This window comes from Thunnus maccoyii, chromosome 9 (genome assembly GCF_910596095.1).
Source record: "Thunnus maccoyii chromosome 9, fThuMac1.1, whole genome shotgun sequence".
In the NCBI taxonomy this organism is placed as follows: domain Eukaryota; kingdom Metazoa; phylum Chordata; class Actinopteri; order Scombriformes; family Scombridae; genus Thunnus; species Thunnus maccoyii.
Window position 1 is genome coordinate 11,101,610 of NC_056541.1, and position 14,904 is coordinate 11,116,513.

Below are 14,904 nucleotides of genomic sequence, written 5' to 3' on the forward strand. Positions count from 1 at the left end.
TGTGGAGTGGACCCAATTTTTTATATGTTGCCATTTTAATGCCAAAAAAAAGCTCCATATTGCAGCAGAAGCAAATATCGCTACTGGCTCAGCATTGGCACATTTCCACTCATGAAAAAATTGATTTTCTCAACTTGCAACTGTGTGGGTATCAGCTCGCTGATTTCCAGGATAGAAGCACATTTCTAACTGTCAAAAACTAAGAAGAAATTTGCTTTACAACACGCTGTACATTTCTAGTGTAACACCAGCACACCATCTTCTATGTCGTTGAAGCCACAGAAACAGCAACAAGCTGTTCAGAGTTGACTGGATTCGACCCAGTGATTGACCCAACTTCCTGGGCTCCCTGTCCCTCACCTCCCAAAGCAATATTCGGAGCCTCTAATTGGGAAGACTGTGGGTTTATAGCAAAGAATGAACCAATCAGGATGTCTTCCTCTCCACAGGAGTGGAACTGCATGCTGGCTGTGGAGCTTGTTAAGGCATAGTTACTTTTAGCATCATGGGAGCAGCAGCGCACAAACACACACACACATACACACACACCAGACATATAGTATAGTTCCTCAAATCACCAACTGTTTCCACACAATTAGAAAGTAGATCTTTCAGGCTAAGATCTGAAAACAGTATATAACATCACAGTCAAACACTCTGTAGGTAATCACGTTACCTTCCAAACCATTCAAGTAATGTCGTTTGGCTACGTCAAACCAACATGGCTGGTGAGAGAACAATGAGACACAACAAGGAAAAGAAAATAAAATAGCCATTTTTGATTGGCATCTAATGACATAAGGAATCGAATCAGAATGAGACGTCATTTGTTGTATTTCATCCACACCATCAGTTCATATTGGATATGACTTAGCACACTCTAAACTAGATATACAAACAAGACTACAGGTGTGTTCGGACAGTACACAAAGCTAATTTTTCTAACTTGCGTAGCCACGCATTTGTGTATTTGCGTCTTTGCATTGATTTGCATCTAAAATTCGCTTTGCGTTCTGTCTGCCAGCAGCTCTGTGAAACTGTACTTAGGCACAGCAGTGATTTGAACTAAATGGTAACTTCAGCATGTTAATGCTAACAATAATAACATGTAGATGTTTAGCAGGGTTATGTTTGCCAAATTCACCATCTTAATTTAGTGTGTTAGCATGCTACCATTTGCTTATTAGCACAAATTATTAAGCATAGCTGAGGCTGATGGGAATGTCATTACTATTAAGCCAAAATATTAAACACATTAGAATTTTGACCTGATTATGGTGCTAGAAAAAAATCAACAACAACAAATCAAAGATCAACAATGTTAGTACAATTAATCCTGAGGAGAACATACAGTATACTGTACTTCAAGACCTTTCACTCTAAACCACAAATGTCAATGTCATGATGGCTCTAAGTAACATGAACATACATTTCATGTCAATCCATCCAAAAGTTTTTTTCAGTCTGGATCAGAGTGGTGGACAAAAGAAAAGACTAGACCAACATTGCCATCCAGAGAGGCACGCTGCTGGCACGGAAAGAAAACTCATCCAAAGTCATAAAAACTAACTCATCCAAGGCAAAAATGAATTTAACAAATAAATAAATAAATTGAAGGTCTGCGTTGAGAGTGCAGCCTCGGCGGCCAAATTTGAGAAACGAGTCTGATGTGAGTGACAGACAACCCGTGACGGGATCACAGCACAGGTCACATCAGGCCTCGCTGTCCAAAAGGAGGCAGTGAATGATGAGGGCCAGAAAAAAACCCTCTCTGTCATCTCAACTTTAATCTTCAGGGTGCTTGTTTTTATAACTCCTGTAACAGCATCCACAATCATAACATTAATGGTGGCTATATGCAATAAATTCACAGTATTTGGATGGTCTCTGTCATAGAAGAAATTATTGACAGATGGAGGAAAAATGCATCAAAAGATGAAAAAAAATAATGTTATGCTGTAGTCTTTTCAGTGTGAAAAAGACACTTCTCCATAAAGGGGTCAACTATATCTTCTTCACAAACTACAGTATAGGAGACAAACACCAATCCCTAATGACTGACAACCTTAGCAGATACAAAGTTTGTTAACAAAGTTTGTTAAAAGTAATTTAGTTTTTTTTAATTGTATAATTTAAAGTGATTTTCATAATTTCATAACACTCAGCAGCTGGCACAAGCCTACATGTGGTGTGCTGATAGGTTTGACTATTTAGCATAATGCATAAGACCCCTGGAGGCAGCAGGGAGGCCAGATGTGTCTCATGATATGAAATAACTACCGTAGACCAGGAGAAAATGCTTTCAGCCATCATGCAATTATAAAGTGTAAGAACCTTTGGAAAAGCTACAGTCTAACAGCATGATGCTTTTAAATCAAAAAATGAAAACAGTGGGGGAAATTATATCATGCTGCACACCAGCCTGTTGAAACACAGATGAGACATGATTTGTACATTTAGATATGGAAGTTCCCTCTTCACCTTTGAACACATGTGTAACAAAATAAGGTCAAAGTTTCACTTTGTCCGAGCTTTCGACCACATCTTATGGTTCTCTTTCTTCTTCTGGTTTGTACATGACAACAAATCAAGAAAAACCTAAACTGCATGCTGAGCTGCAATTTCAATGACTGACTAGATTTCATTTTAGGTTTTAAGGTTTTTTTTTGAAAAACCAAAAGAAAATGTTTGTTATTGGAATCATTGGAGTCTTTAGTCTAAAGCTGTAACCAGCAATTATCACCCTTTGTTAAGTTTAAAGTCCCCCTTCCACAAAAAATGTGTTTTGCTCATTGTTACTTCTCTTGGATGTTTGAGCTTCGCTGTGCAGAATGATGTGTGTGCAGCGTTTGACACTAGAAGGCTGTTTTCAAATCCATCTGCTGAAGGGGAAAGTTTCTCTGTGCTCACCTAAAATCTGATTGTAAGGTGTGTACCTTACAAGCATGATCTGTGACATCAGAACTAGTGCAGAAGCCAATCCTGGTCCAGTATGCAATTTACACAAGTGTGATGTGGAAACTTGAAGGCTCGAGTGCACATACACTGAAAATGGACTTTACAGTGAAGTAGGAAACATCTTGTGTCCAGCAGTTAAACTTTTAAAATGAAAAACATTTGTATACTTATAGATTCTGGATTTTTGAAGAGGTAGAAGGAGTAGATGTCATTTTAATAACTTGCTTTATGAAAAAAACACATCAAACACTAATTATTATTCAAAGCAGAATATTTTTATGTCTTAAAACATGTCTAGAGGGGATCTTTAAGATAATACTCCACAAAATGGAATAGAATAGAAGACAGAAAGAAAGAAATCAAGTCAATTTTGAGCAAAGATTGCTCATTAAAAGCTACAACTCTCTTTATCAGTAGAGCATCAATTTGAATAAGAAAAAACACACAAAACAAACCCCAGAGAGAGCGACAGAGGAGGGACCCAAATCCCAGGGTGGTAATATCACATGGAAAGATTTCAGGACCTACACACTCACTGATTTGTTTCCTGTGTTTGCTTCCAGTAATGACTGGTACAGTGTCAGCAAGTTTGCAGTTCCAAAATGGGAAGATGGAATTACCATATCATCTAAGTTTGCATCAGTTTTAAAAGTTATTAGATGTCATCCTGACTTAGGCTAATTGCTGTTAGGAAATGATGATTTTAAGAAGGCTCTTGTTACATTTGTAGACGTTAACTTAAATGACACACTCGAAGATTTGGCATGTCAACACTCACAACAGTGTTGACATTGAGGGGTGATAATTAAAGCCCTTGTCCTTCTGACCAGCAGCATGCTGTCTTTAGCACTTACATCTGAGCCTAAACTACAAGGACAAGGGCCCTTAATTTTAAAGCCGTGACACTATTGCATCTTAAACTGCGAGCATCATTAGCACACTCCAAACCCCAAGGCTTTTCACGGTTTCAAAAGCCAGTCATCATTTGGTCCCGTATGACAGATGTCTGTGCGGGGCTACACATTGTATATACCCACGACAGACTTTATTAAATCTCCCAGCGCCGGCGTTCAGCCATCCCTCTCAACACAGCATCTGAAATGTAGCATGACCTTTCTGGTCCCATCAGACTGCCAGGCTGTCTGCTTGATGTGTTTGGGTCTGGTATACGCTGACAGGAATCTGGAGGAGGAGCAGAGCGGAGCCAAATCAGAGATGTGAAGCTACTTATTCAGATCTGCCCTGTTTTGACAGTTTTCTCCTCTTTCTATACCTCTCTATTAAGGACCCAATGTAAAACCCTGCTTTGCTTAAATGTTATGTGACAGTGAATGAAATGTATGTAAAAGATTCAGATTCATCAGACACTTACTGCTTTAACAAGAACTCATGATACCTATTCATATGTGATCTATGCGTTGCCAACATTGGTTTTGCACTAAAGTTTCCTTTTTTATCTAATGGTAACAGGACCAAAGTCATGGACCAAGACATATAAGTTCAGTAATCAGCATTCAGCATGCACACATGTCAAAAAAGACTTCATAGACTCCTGCTTCCTTTTAATGTGTGAATGCTATGGATGAGTGCACAAACTCTGATGCATGTTTGATTTATTTTATTTCAGTTTTTAGTACTCGAGAGTGATAGCTCACAGCCTCGCATGCTGTTTCCAAATTCCGTGTACCTACCTAATCATGGATTATGTAGAAAAAAAAAATTTCAGGTCTTAAATAGAATTTGTGCTCGGTAGTTTGGTGCAAAAATGCCTTTTCTCATCACACAGTACAATATAAGTTTTCCTGTGCAATTTGAATGTGATGATGTTTGAAATAATTGTAGTCTGGTCTTGGATGTGGAGTCAGACTTCTAAATCCACAGGCCTTCCGAATTATTAACTTCAGCACCAAAGATGTAATTTTGGACACAATTTCAGCTGAATAAGAATGAAAGTTGGAGAACCTCTGGTTCAAGTCATGTACTGGTGCAATTTCAGCAATGATCTGTAGTTAAATATAATTGTGCTGATTTCTATCATTTGGAGGTACATATTTATCTGCACATATACTCCAGAAAACACAAAGTAAATCAAAAAAAGGCAACAAGCAAGTACATCTAGAAAAAAGCCTTAACTGCAGCAAGCAAATACCTAAATAAAATGCAATACAGAGGCAACAGGGAGTCTTGAGAGACAACAGGATCAATAGGATTTTGGCCGGGCAATTTCTATATGTGATATGAACTGGCTATACTCAACTTTGTGACCAGAACTGCAGGTAGTGGCTGTACAGGATGAAGTGGCTGCCATTAGGGATAACTAGACATTAGGTTAAACAGTGTTCTGTTGATCTGTAACTGAAAAACAATGTTACTCACCTCCCAAATCAGAATCAATACATATGTGCATCAGCTCTTTGACAAAATTGTATTCAAGTCTTTAGGGCTGTAGTCTGCTGATCGACTGGTCGATTAGTTGGTCAATATGCTCTTGTCCGACTAAATTCTCATTGGTCGAATAATCTCCGTGTTATTTTCATAAGGAGAAAAGTGCTACATCAATAGCTTTCCAGGATCAATCCATTATTTCCTGCGGCGGGAGGGACAGACTAACAAATTACCTGTGAAAATATGTATTCAAAACACCCCCGTTGTTTTCAAAAGTTTGAACTCGCCCAACCTAATGGAGACTGTTGGGTCTAACTGTACTCAACGTTTACTGAACGTTTACTGAATCTGTGTTTCTCCATAATGATAACAACGAGAACCCCCAGCCAAGCCAAAAAAAAAAATTTTTTAATATTTGATATCCGAATGAATATCCGTTCATTCGGAAATCGACAGCGTTTGGGAGTCTCTGTGCAGCGCTGTTCTGGCTTGGGAGTCAACCTCTGCTGTTGCCTGGGAAACTATTGGTAGTGTGGCTCCGTTAAGGAGTATGTTAGCGTAGCGAGTGGGAAAGAGCGAGGGGCAGAGAAGTGAGGGTGGATACGAGCGGGGCAGAGGAAAAGATTAGTAGTAAGTTGTCAGTACAGTACAAACTACAGTGTGTCAGTTAATAAATGCTAAAAAGTCACATCTGTTGTTTCCTCAAATGCTGGAAAAGTAAAGGGGGTTAGCAACAAAGTTAGTAACAATGGGTTAGCCAAACCTGAAGACACAGAACAGAGAAATGTGTGGCTGCACTCTGTCCCGTTGTACCCCCCCCCCCCCCCCCCCCCCCCGCCGCGTGCGCGACTAATCGATTAGTTGAAGATTATGTATGATTTTAGTCGACCAAGATTTTCTTTGGTTGACTACAGCCCTACAAGTCTTAGTAGACATCCATCTCCTGTTCACTGCTTGGCCACAGTTCCTCAGTATTTAACCTGCAGCCCAGAATGCAGTGACTGAGATAAAACTCAAGAGTCTCAACATTCCCTTCAGTCTCAGTGCTGTTTTGCTGTTTGCAATTAAAGAGGATCTCCTCCGCCTCCTCCAACTGATAGAGCTACTTTGGCTGTAACAACTTCATCACTGTTTTTTTTTCTCTCTCTCTCCTAACTTATAATCTCCCTCATGGACATTCACTAATCTCTCATTTATATTTAAATCACAACTTTATGCAGAAGTGTCTGGCTCATGAGGCAAATTAGGCTTGTTACTGTTTCAGGCTCGGGGAAAGCTGGAATTTAAGTAAGTGATACCAAGATGAAAGTGAGGGAAACGTGAAAGTGCTCTTTCCTCTGGTGGTTGTGTTATGGCATACGGTTGACCTCTTCATAGAAATTACAACTCAACTTCAAAACAAAAACAGCCTTTGTTAATTCCCTATAATTAAATCGGCTTGTCCCAGATGTAACTGATTCTTAATCAGATTGTATTAAACTAACTCAACCTAAACTAACCTAGCATCATTATGGGACACTGTTTGCACCCTGGAGTGCATCTGGCCCTGTATAATGGCCTCATATTTCCTTGTTGCTATGCAATCGTCCAGAACAAACATCAGGCCTGATGACTCTCACCAGATGGATGTCCAAACCATTACAGATCCACCAACATGCCATATGGTCGGCAACAAACATTGTAGATTTAATGCATCCTTTGGAGTTCTTCAAATATAAACCTTTCAGAGTGGAGAGATGCTTAAATATGACTAATTCTTCATCATCGATCCCTCAGCGTTCCTGCTCCTCAGACCATATTATGCATATTTGTCCTTGAATACAGGTACTCTAACTGCATTTCTCTCATAAGTTCCAGCTTTGGGAAGCTTATGACGTATCATTTTGTCCACACTGAGGTGGTACAGCTATTCTAAATTGAATAAATTTGAAGGCTAAACTGTAGGTTTTTTTGCCAAGGCAATTTGTCCATCTTTGTAATCATTTTCAAGACTGTTCCCTCTGCAGCATTCAATAATTCTCAGTTTTTCTGTCAGATGCATCTGCAGCACATGCGGACAAAGGCGACTCCTTTTCATGACTCTGTTTCATTGATTTTTAAACTCACATTCTCTTAATTCCTATAATGCTACCACATACCGATAATGAGTATTGAAATGAATATGAATATGTCTGTATGGCTGCTTTGTATTTGCAGTTAATTAAATTAATTAAATTAATTAAATTCAGTGTCCTTCCTCTTTTGAATTTTATCACTGTTGTTTAGAATATCACAGAGATGTACTGTAGTGAAGCTTGTGTGTCTATTTCTGACATTTTAAATCACCATGAACTTTTTATTACCCTGAGTATATAACATCATATACAAAGCCTTTTTGTGTCCTTTCTGCAAGGTTGTTTTTTGTTTTTTGTTTTTAAAAAAAAGCTTATATGAACACTGAAGGCTGACATGACTGACATAAGGAGAGAGTTTATATTCATGGAGATGCTATGTGCTGTATAGCTTTTATACAGGTCTCTGATATCTAGTGAATGTGTTGTGTGTGTGTGGAAACCAAAAGATGGATTTTGTGAGTGCCTGGCTGATTTGGATTACTGCAGACTCTCTCAAGATCATTCTGGCACTTTGAGTAAACTTGCAATGCAAAAAAAGTGATGAAGATTTACAAAAACACATTCTTGATTATACTTTGCTCAAGTTATAATGGCTGAAAAGCAGTATTTTGACACTGTGTGGCTCATCACATATCAGCCCATTACAGTAGCTCTGTCTGTACTCAGACTGTAGAATTTACACAAGGAAAAACAGCCATGCAAATAAGCCAATCTGAAATTGCTCAGTGCTGTAGGTTATGGTGTGTCAGAGTAATAATCCCGTTAGATATGTTAGCCAAGAATCCATGAATACGAAGAAGGTACTTGCTTTGATTTCATGTGTGGTAGAAGTACAGGGATATTCACTGTTTGAAATTTCAATATCTGAGACCTTGTCATTTTAGTCTAATTTGTCTCATTAAGTACAGTTACAGGCCTTTTATTCCCGCCAAGGGGTGCACTCTGCGCTTGGAATATGGAGTCTCTTATTACAAGAATTTCCATTACTTGGCTTTTTATTGAAGTGGCAGGGGAGTGACTGAGAAATGCCCTGAAAATATGTACAGCTTCACAAAGTTTAATGTTGTTTAACCAGTGTTTTCATTTTGCATTTCAATAAAATGTGATTTCTGCTTTCAATATCCACTGAATCCTTTTAGATTCTTTAATTATCTGGTTGGACTAAAAAGAGGGAAAGAGCCAATTCATGTTTCTTTTCGATAAGATGAAGAGAGCATCAATGACTGTTTTAATGTAAATGTTGTGTGGGTTGTACCTTGTTCAGATTAATATATAGGCTAATCCTTAATGTGATACAATATGAGGATGATTCAACAACATTCTGATAAAAGCACAAAGTACATTGTGTAATCATCATGCTGCTCCTGTTTTATGTTTCTTATTTGGTAAAATCACTCAACTAAAGAAATCTTTTTTTGGACGGAGAGATTGGAGCAGAAACCTTAATGCAAGGACTTTAAATGCCCTCCAGTGACCTAACTCCATCACATTTTCAAAGCTCGACAGAAACACTATAGGTAAAGAACTGATGCATGATTAGCTACAGCAGCAGCTCTGGTAAAAATGAGGAATTAGTTGGGTTTTTTTTTCTCCTTCATCTTGCCCTGTAAATAAATGCTTTGCTTGCAAGTCTTGAATGAAAAAATGTTGATTGCGCAGTCAGGGTGTGTGTTGATTTTGTAGACTAAACTTCCATTTCTCTGATTTATTATGATTCTCAGCTTGACAAAATATTCCTTATATCTATTTTTTTGCTTATGATTGTGTGAATATTCTTATAGGAATAGAGACATTTTGGAAAATACGCTTCTTGCCAAGAGTTAGATGAGAAGAAACAGCTGCTACAGCTCAGAGACGGTTATCTTAGCTTAGCTCAAAGACTGGAAACAGCTGGCTTGGCTCTGTCCAAAGGTAGCAAAATCTGCCTACCAGCACCTCTCAACCTCACTTAATTAACACTTTACATCTCTTTTGTTTCATTCATACAAAAACCTTAGTGTAAATTTAAATTGAGTAATTTTAAGGGGGGATATGTGATAACAAAGCCAGGCTAACTGTCTCCTCCTTCTTCCAGTCTTTGTGCTAAGCCAGGCTAACCATCTCCTGGCTGTAGCTTCAAATTTAGCATACAAAGTAGTAAAAGTAGTGACAATCCTCACAGGTAACTACCGGCAAGAAAGCAAATAATATTTCCCAAAATGTCAAACTAGGCTATTGCTATTCATTTTCTTAGCTGTGTGATTTCAAGGCTAGGTACAACTTCCATTAGCTGCGGTAGAGTGTACTGCATGTACACTTACAAAAAAGAAAAAAGAAAAAACAAATTCTTTCATCTTTTCTTACGTTATCTGATAAAAAAAAAAATACTTGGCATGCACACAGGGTAATAAATTTTGAGGAGCTTCTGATGGATCACATCTAATTAGGCATAAAGCAAAGAGTCATAAAAGCCTCTCAGCTCTGCTTTTTCTTAAGAAGACAGAGAGAGAGAGAGACAGAGAGAGACTACAGTGTATCGACAGTGTGCTCTGAAGCTGTCTTCATACTGCTGCTCTGTAGGAAAATTATTTATCTCTTGGTCTATTCCTGGGAGGACGCTGTTGACAGCATCTCATCTCACTGTCTGAGTACCACTGGCTTCCATTAGGCTAGGAATTGCAATATGATGTCTTTGTGGGAGGCTCACCCAGTGGCACTACATTTAAAAGCTTCGAAAGCAGTAATACTGAGGCAAAGAAAGAAAACATTTATTGTTTATGAATGTGGTGTCACACAGGTCCTGTCAGAAAAGAACAGGGAGGTGAGGTCTTGGTTTGAGGTCTCTGAAATAATCCTGCCTCCCCTTCTCTTTCAACAGGCAGCTGGACTTTGGAATTGTTCCCATCGAGAACAATCAGCACATTCGTGTGAAAGCGATACACTGCAATTGCAAAAGACAGTCTAACATTCCACATGACAACTAGGTTTTTACATTTGTGATGCCCACTGTAGTTTATAGTGTTATAAAAATTTACAGAATAACATTTTTGTGTCTCAGTGCAAAAGATATATTCCAAAAGAATTTCAAAAAAAGCCGTGCCCTTGATAAATGCCCCCCTGAGACCCCCCACCCCTCCCCAGTCTGTACCCCAACAGTAAGATAACTGGCCTGTTTACAGGACCACCAATAAATAACCAACAGAAGCAGTTTTACAGTCACCGTCAGATAGCAGCAGCGTTTCAGCTTTGACTTTAAATACATATTCACAAACAACAGTGTGTCACTGTACACCCACAATTCATCAGAACAACTTTAACTATATAATAATAATAATTACAGTTGTATTGATAGTAATTACCATGACAATAACAACAGAAAAAGAAATCCAATGTGTCACATCTGCATTAAAGTATTTACATTGCTTTTTCAAGTTCTGTGGCTTATTTTCCCGTGTGTGAATTTCCCAAGTAAAAGAAGGCAATGAAGTGTCTCTAAGGTAAAAGGCTGAGAGCAGGGAGTTTATCAGCTGGTACAGATGCTGTTGATGGAGATGATGGCTGGGTCCACCAGGCCCAGCTCCTCGTGCTCATTCACGCACAGTTGATAGCCGCAGCCTCGCCTACGCTTCAGCGGGGTCACCTTGGCGTCAGGCTTGGCACGAGGCGGAAGAAGAAAGCCCACGCTCCCAGCGATCAGCATGTGCCAGATGCTGTGGATGTAGAAGTAGTTCTCCTCTGTCTCCACGAAGGCGTAGAGGGCTACGGCAGATGTGGCGATCATAGTGCCTGGGAAGAGGAAGAACACCCAGCGCTTCCAGGTTGGTGGGTAGCAACGCCGCCGACGGATGGTGCGCACCGTCTGACAGTCCAACAGACACATAAAACAATGTTTTCAGCTTCATCATTTAGGTCTATTTGTTCAAAGGTTCAGAATATCAAAGTGTAGTTCAAATCTTTTCTGTAGTTTATGCTTTATTTTTACGGGTCCACTAGTTTCCTCCTAAGTTCCTAGAGGATGAGTTACTTAGAGCCCGACCAAATGTGGATTTCTGAGGCCATAAACAAATAGCATGAACAAATATTTTTGATTAGGAGTCCTTAATATTTGTTTTTGAGAGAATTCAGTACTAATGGCTCAATATCAGGTATATTTAGCACGTGATCAAGAAGGTCCATATATAGATTCCACCCAATTTAAGGTATGGATCCCAAGTTGAACAATTATCCTAGCTAATATGTAGGCCACACATCAAACTATTTACAACAAACAGTTGAAGAATGAACCTGCCAATGCTCTCTCATGGACAAACTATGTTAATGGAAACACTGTTTCTAAATAACCTCAAACATCTGTACGGCCATGTCTTGTTACTTAAATGACCAGTACGTAGGATTTAGTGGCATCCAGTAGTGAGGTTGCAGATTGCAACCCAATGAATATCCTCCCTCCCCTTATCCTTTCCCTTCCAAGCACATAGGAGATCCTACACTTGCCGTGAAACTCGCAAAAAACGTGAAAAAGGCCCTCTCTAGAGCCAGTGTTTGGTTTGTCTGTTCTGGTCTACTGCAGAAACATGGCCATACAACATGGCGGCCTCTGTGGAAGAGGACCTGCTCCCTGTGTAGATATAAAGGGCTCGTTCTAAGGTAATGAAAACACAACAATTCTTATTTCTGAATTATTTATTTTCTGAAAAGAAAAACACACTTTGGTACTGTATGTTTGATAAAATACTTCCTAATATTTATCTGTATAAATTATCTGAGTTTGTAACAAGGAACCAGGACATTATACAGAAAAAATGGAAAATTTGATGGATTTTTATAAGCAGCTGTAATTTTACAGGGACCGCACAATTCTTAAAACCTTGACAGATTTCTTTCTGAGATCCATCTGGTGAGTTGAGTAAATATTTATTTATTATTAAAATCAATATTCATTGATTTTTTGGCTTGTAATGTACAGGCACACAAGAAGACAAACTTTATATTTTGGCTGACTACTGAGTAAAAAAACACTTGCTATAGGCTACACAAGAAATTGATAGAAAAATGTCAAATGTAACTCAAACACTGCCTTCATTTTCTGGAATTGGTACAAGAAAACAGGAAACTTTCCTGAGAAATGAAGGTTACAAATTATTCAGCAACTAAGGGACCCATAAAATAAAGCACTCTGGTTTATTTTGTTTTAGGACTCATCTCAAAGACCAGAGTGTTTAATGTTCTTACTTTCTTAATTTAATGAGCATATTTCACGTAGACATTAGAGTAGGAGAGCACAGAGGAGGAGCCAGTCCAAAGTGGGACCAATGGGATTTCAGTGATGGAGAGGCAGGCAGTTAACTTTGATGTGAGCAACAGAGGGATGAGACACTTCATAAATCTACATTGGTTTTATTGATTCAAATTTGTATTCATGCCTACTGCTACAGCATAAAGTCCATCATCATAATCGGCTGATAAATTGGTCATCAGTGATTGGCCAGCCACTGCTTTAGCTGCCACTAAATATAATACATATCTGTTATTTGATAGTAACTGGATATGATGTCTCTTTTTGTTTAATACAGAGAACGTGCTCATTCTTTTTGCAAGTGCAGCACAGACAGACTTGGACATTAAATTTCTCCCTAAACAGTGCTTAGAGAGATCTTGATTATCACATTCATTCACTATTTTCATCGGTTCATAAACACCGATTGCTTGCATTATATTTTCTTTCCGAAACATTATAATAAAGAATCCCTACATTGTCGAGGGAAATGTAAGCCATTCATGAATGACAAAAATAATTACATGCATTCTAGCAGGGAAATGGTTCTGATTAAGTGTTTATGTTGTATACATTTTAGGTTAAGGACCAATAATCTGCAGTATGTGAAGCCAAGTGAAGAAAAACATGACATGTTTTTATCGTTGCAGTCTCTTTGGAACTGCACATTTTTCTGATAAAGACAAACAATCTCAGATGGTCTTTTTGCACATAAGTCAGGGACCTCATTTAGTTTGAGGAATTAAGGATGTTTGGCATTGACAGATCTGAACTTCTCCCCTTCCCTTTACTGCGCTCGACATCCCTGCAAAGCAGCAGACGCTCAATGCCCTCCGCTTGACTGATCTAATTCTGTTGTGTCTGGGAACGTTCAGAATGCCAGGCTTTGCAGAAACATGACAAGTTGAAATGAAAGGGCTCTTGTAGAAAATGTGCGGCGCTCCAATTCAGAAGTGCAGCATTAAGGAGGGAATGCTGAAATGCAGACACACGCTACTGAACAGCTGATAAATAATGAAGTGTCACGTAATCAAAGCATGAGCCCAGGTTTGTCTTTAAAAAAACTGCAACATTGTCACTTGATTCAAGTGACTTTTTATGAAAAAGTTACAATTGTGGCCTGTCAGCATGTGGTTCATTGCCATAGGAAGATCAGAGATTATTCTTCTCTGTATCGTCATATTGACGTTACACAGAATATATGTGCATGCACTTCCTTTTCCATTCTGTAGATATCGTCACAGTATACCAGACCATGATATCTGCATTTTATATCTGTCAAATAACATATGTCAACAAACCATCTATAATTGAATTGCAAATGCTCCAAAGCCTACAGAAAAACCAGCCAAATAGGGGAAGCCAATGGCTTAATGTAAATCTCCAAAAAGACTCATTTGAATGAAACAGTAGCGCCGTGCATGAATTCTGAAGGGCTGTTGTTAATCTCAGAAGAAAAGGGTCTCGTCTAATGTAAAATATACTGTCTCCTACCATTGGCGTTAAAGCTGGAGGGTTTACATGGTGGAATTAAACAGTACTTCATCTTCCACAGTTTCTGTAGGATCCTTCAGCTCACAGAAAGAAAACTCTGAGAGCTACAACTCCCACACTTTATTCAACGCAAAGCTTTCTCCAAGGAAGCCACAAACCATGTTTTCACACTCATGTCAGAGGTTTGCTGTTAAAGGCTTTTTTTTTTCTTTCTAGAACCTTGCCTGAAAGACTATTATTTTTTATCTTCTCAGTTCAGGGAGCACATTATGACTCGGAGAAGAGTCAGTAAAAGTACAAGCTGACTTATAATGGAACTACAACCCATGACTAATACCCGCAGGCTGCAAAACTTTTAAAGCCCCTTCCATGCTAATGTAAAATAGCTTCATTGGTCAGAAACCCACAGTTTTTAGCCACGCACATGTTCCAGCCCTATGTGAGCCTAAATGACGGATTAAGTTCTTTTACACTTACTGACATGAGGAACAATAGAGCGACGGTTCTGACACTCTTCATCCGCATGTTTCAACAAGCTTGTCCATGAATGTCAAACACACATTATGTATTAAAAATAATTATATTGTATCCTGTGTAAAAATATCCCTTGTAGAGCATTTGAAGAGTTTTGTGGACTGTATGTAAGATTTTTGAAGGAGAAATAATCTTTTAAATTCTTACCTTTTTCCTAAATTATCA

General features: G+C 38.7%; 1 protein-coding gene across 3 annotated transcripts in view; it reads right to left on the minus strand.

The window, feature by feature from the left end:
- Positions 1-3,282: 3,282 nt before the first annotated feature.
- The window catches only part of tmem8b (transmembrane protein 8B), a 49,810-nt gene continuing 38,188 nt past the window's right edge, over positions 3,283-14,904 (minus strand). For 2 of the 3 annotated variants that reach the window (XM_042421615.1, XM_042421616.1), the window contains exon 13: positions 10,587-11,295. In XM_042421615.1, coding sequence (XP_042277549.1) covers positions 10,960-11,295 — 336 coding nt within the window. In that variant the 3' untranslated portion in view covers positions 10,587-10,959. Of the gene's footprint in view, positions 4,141-10,586; positions 11,296-14,904 lie in introns of those variants that run through there. The other variant, XM_042421617.1, reaches the window with a different exon arrangement.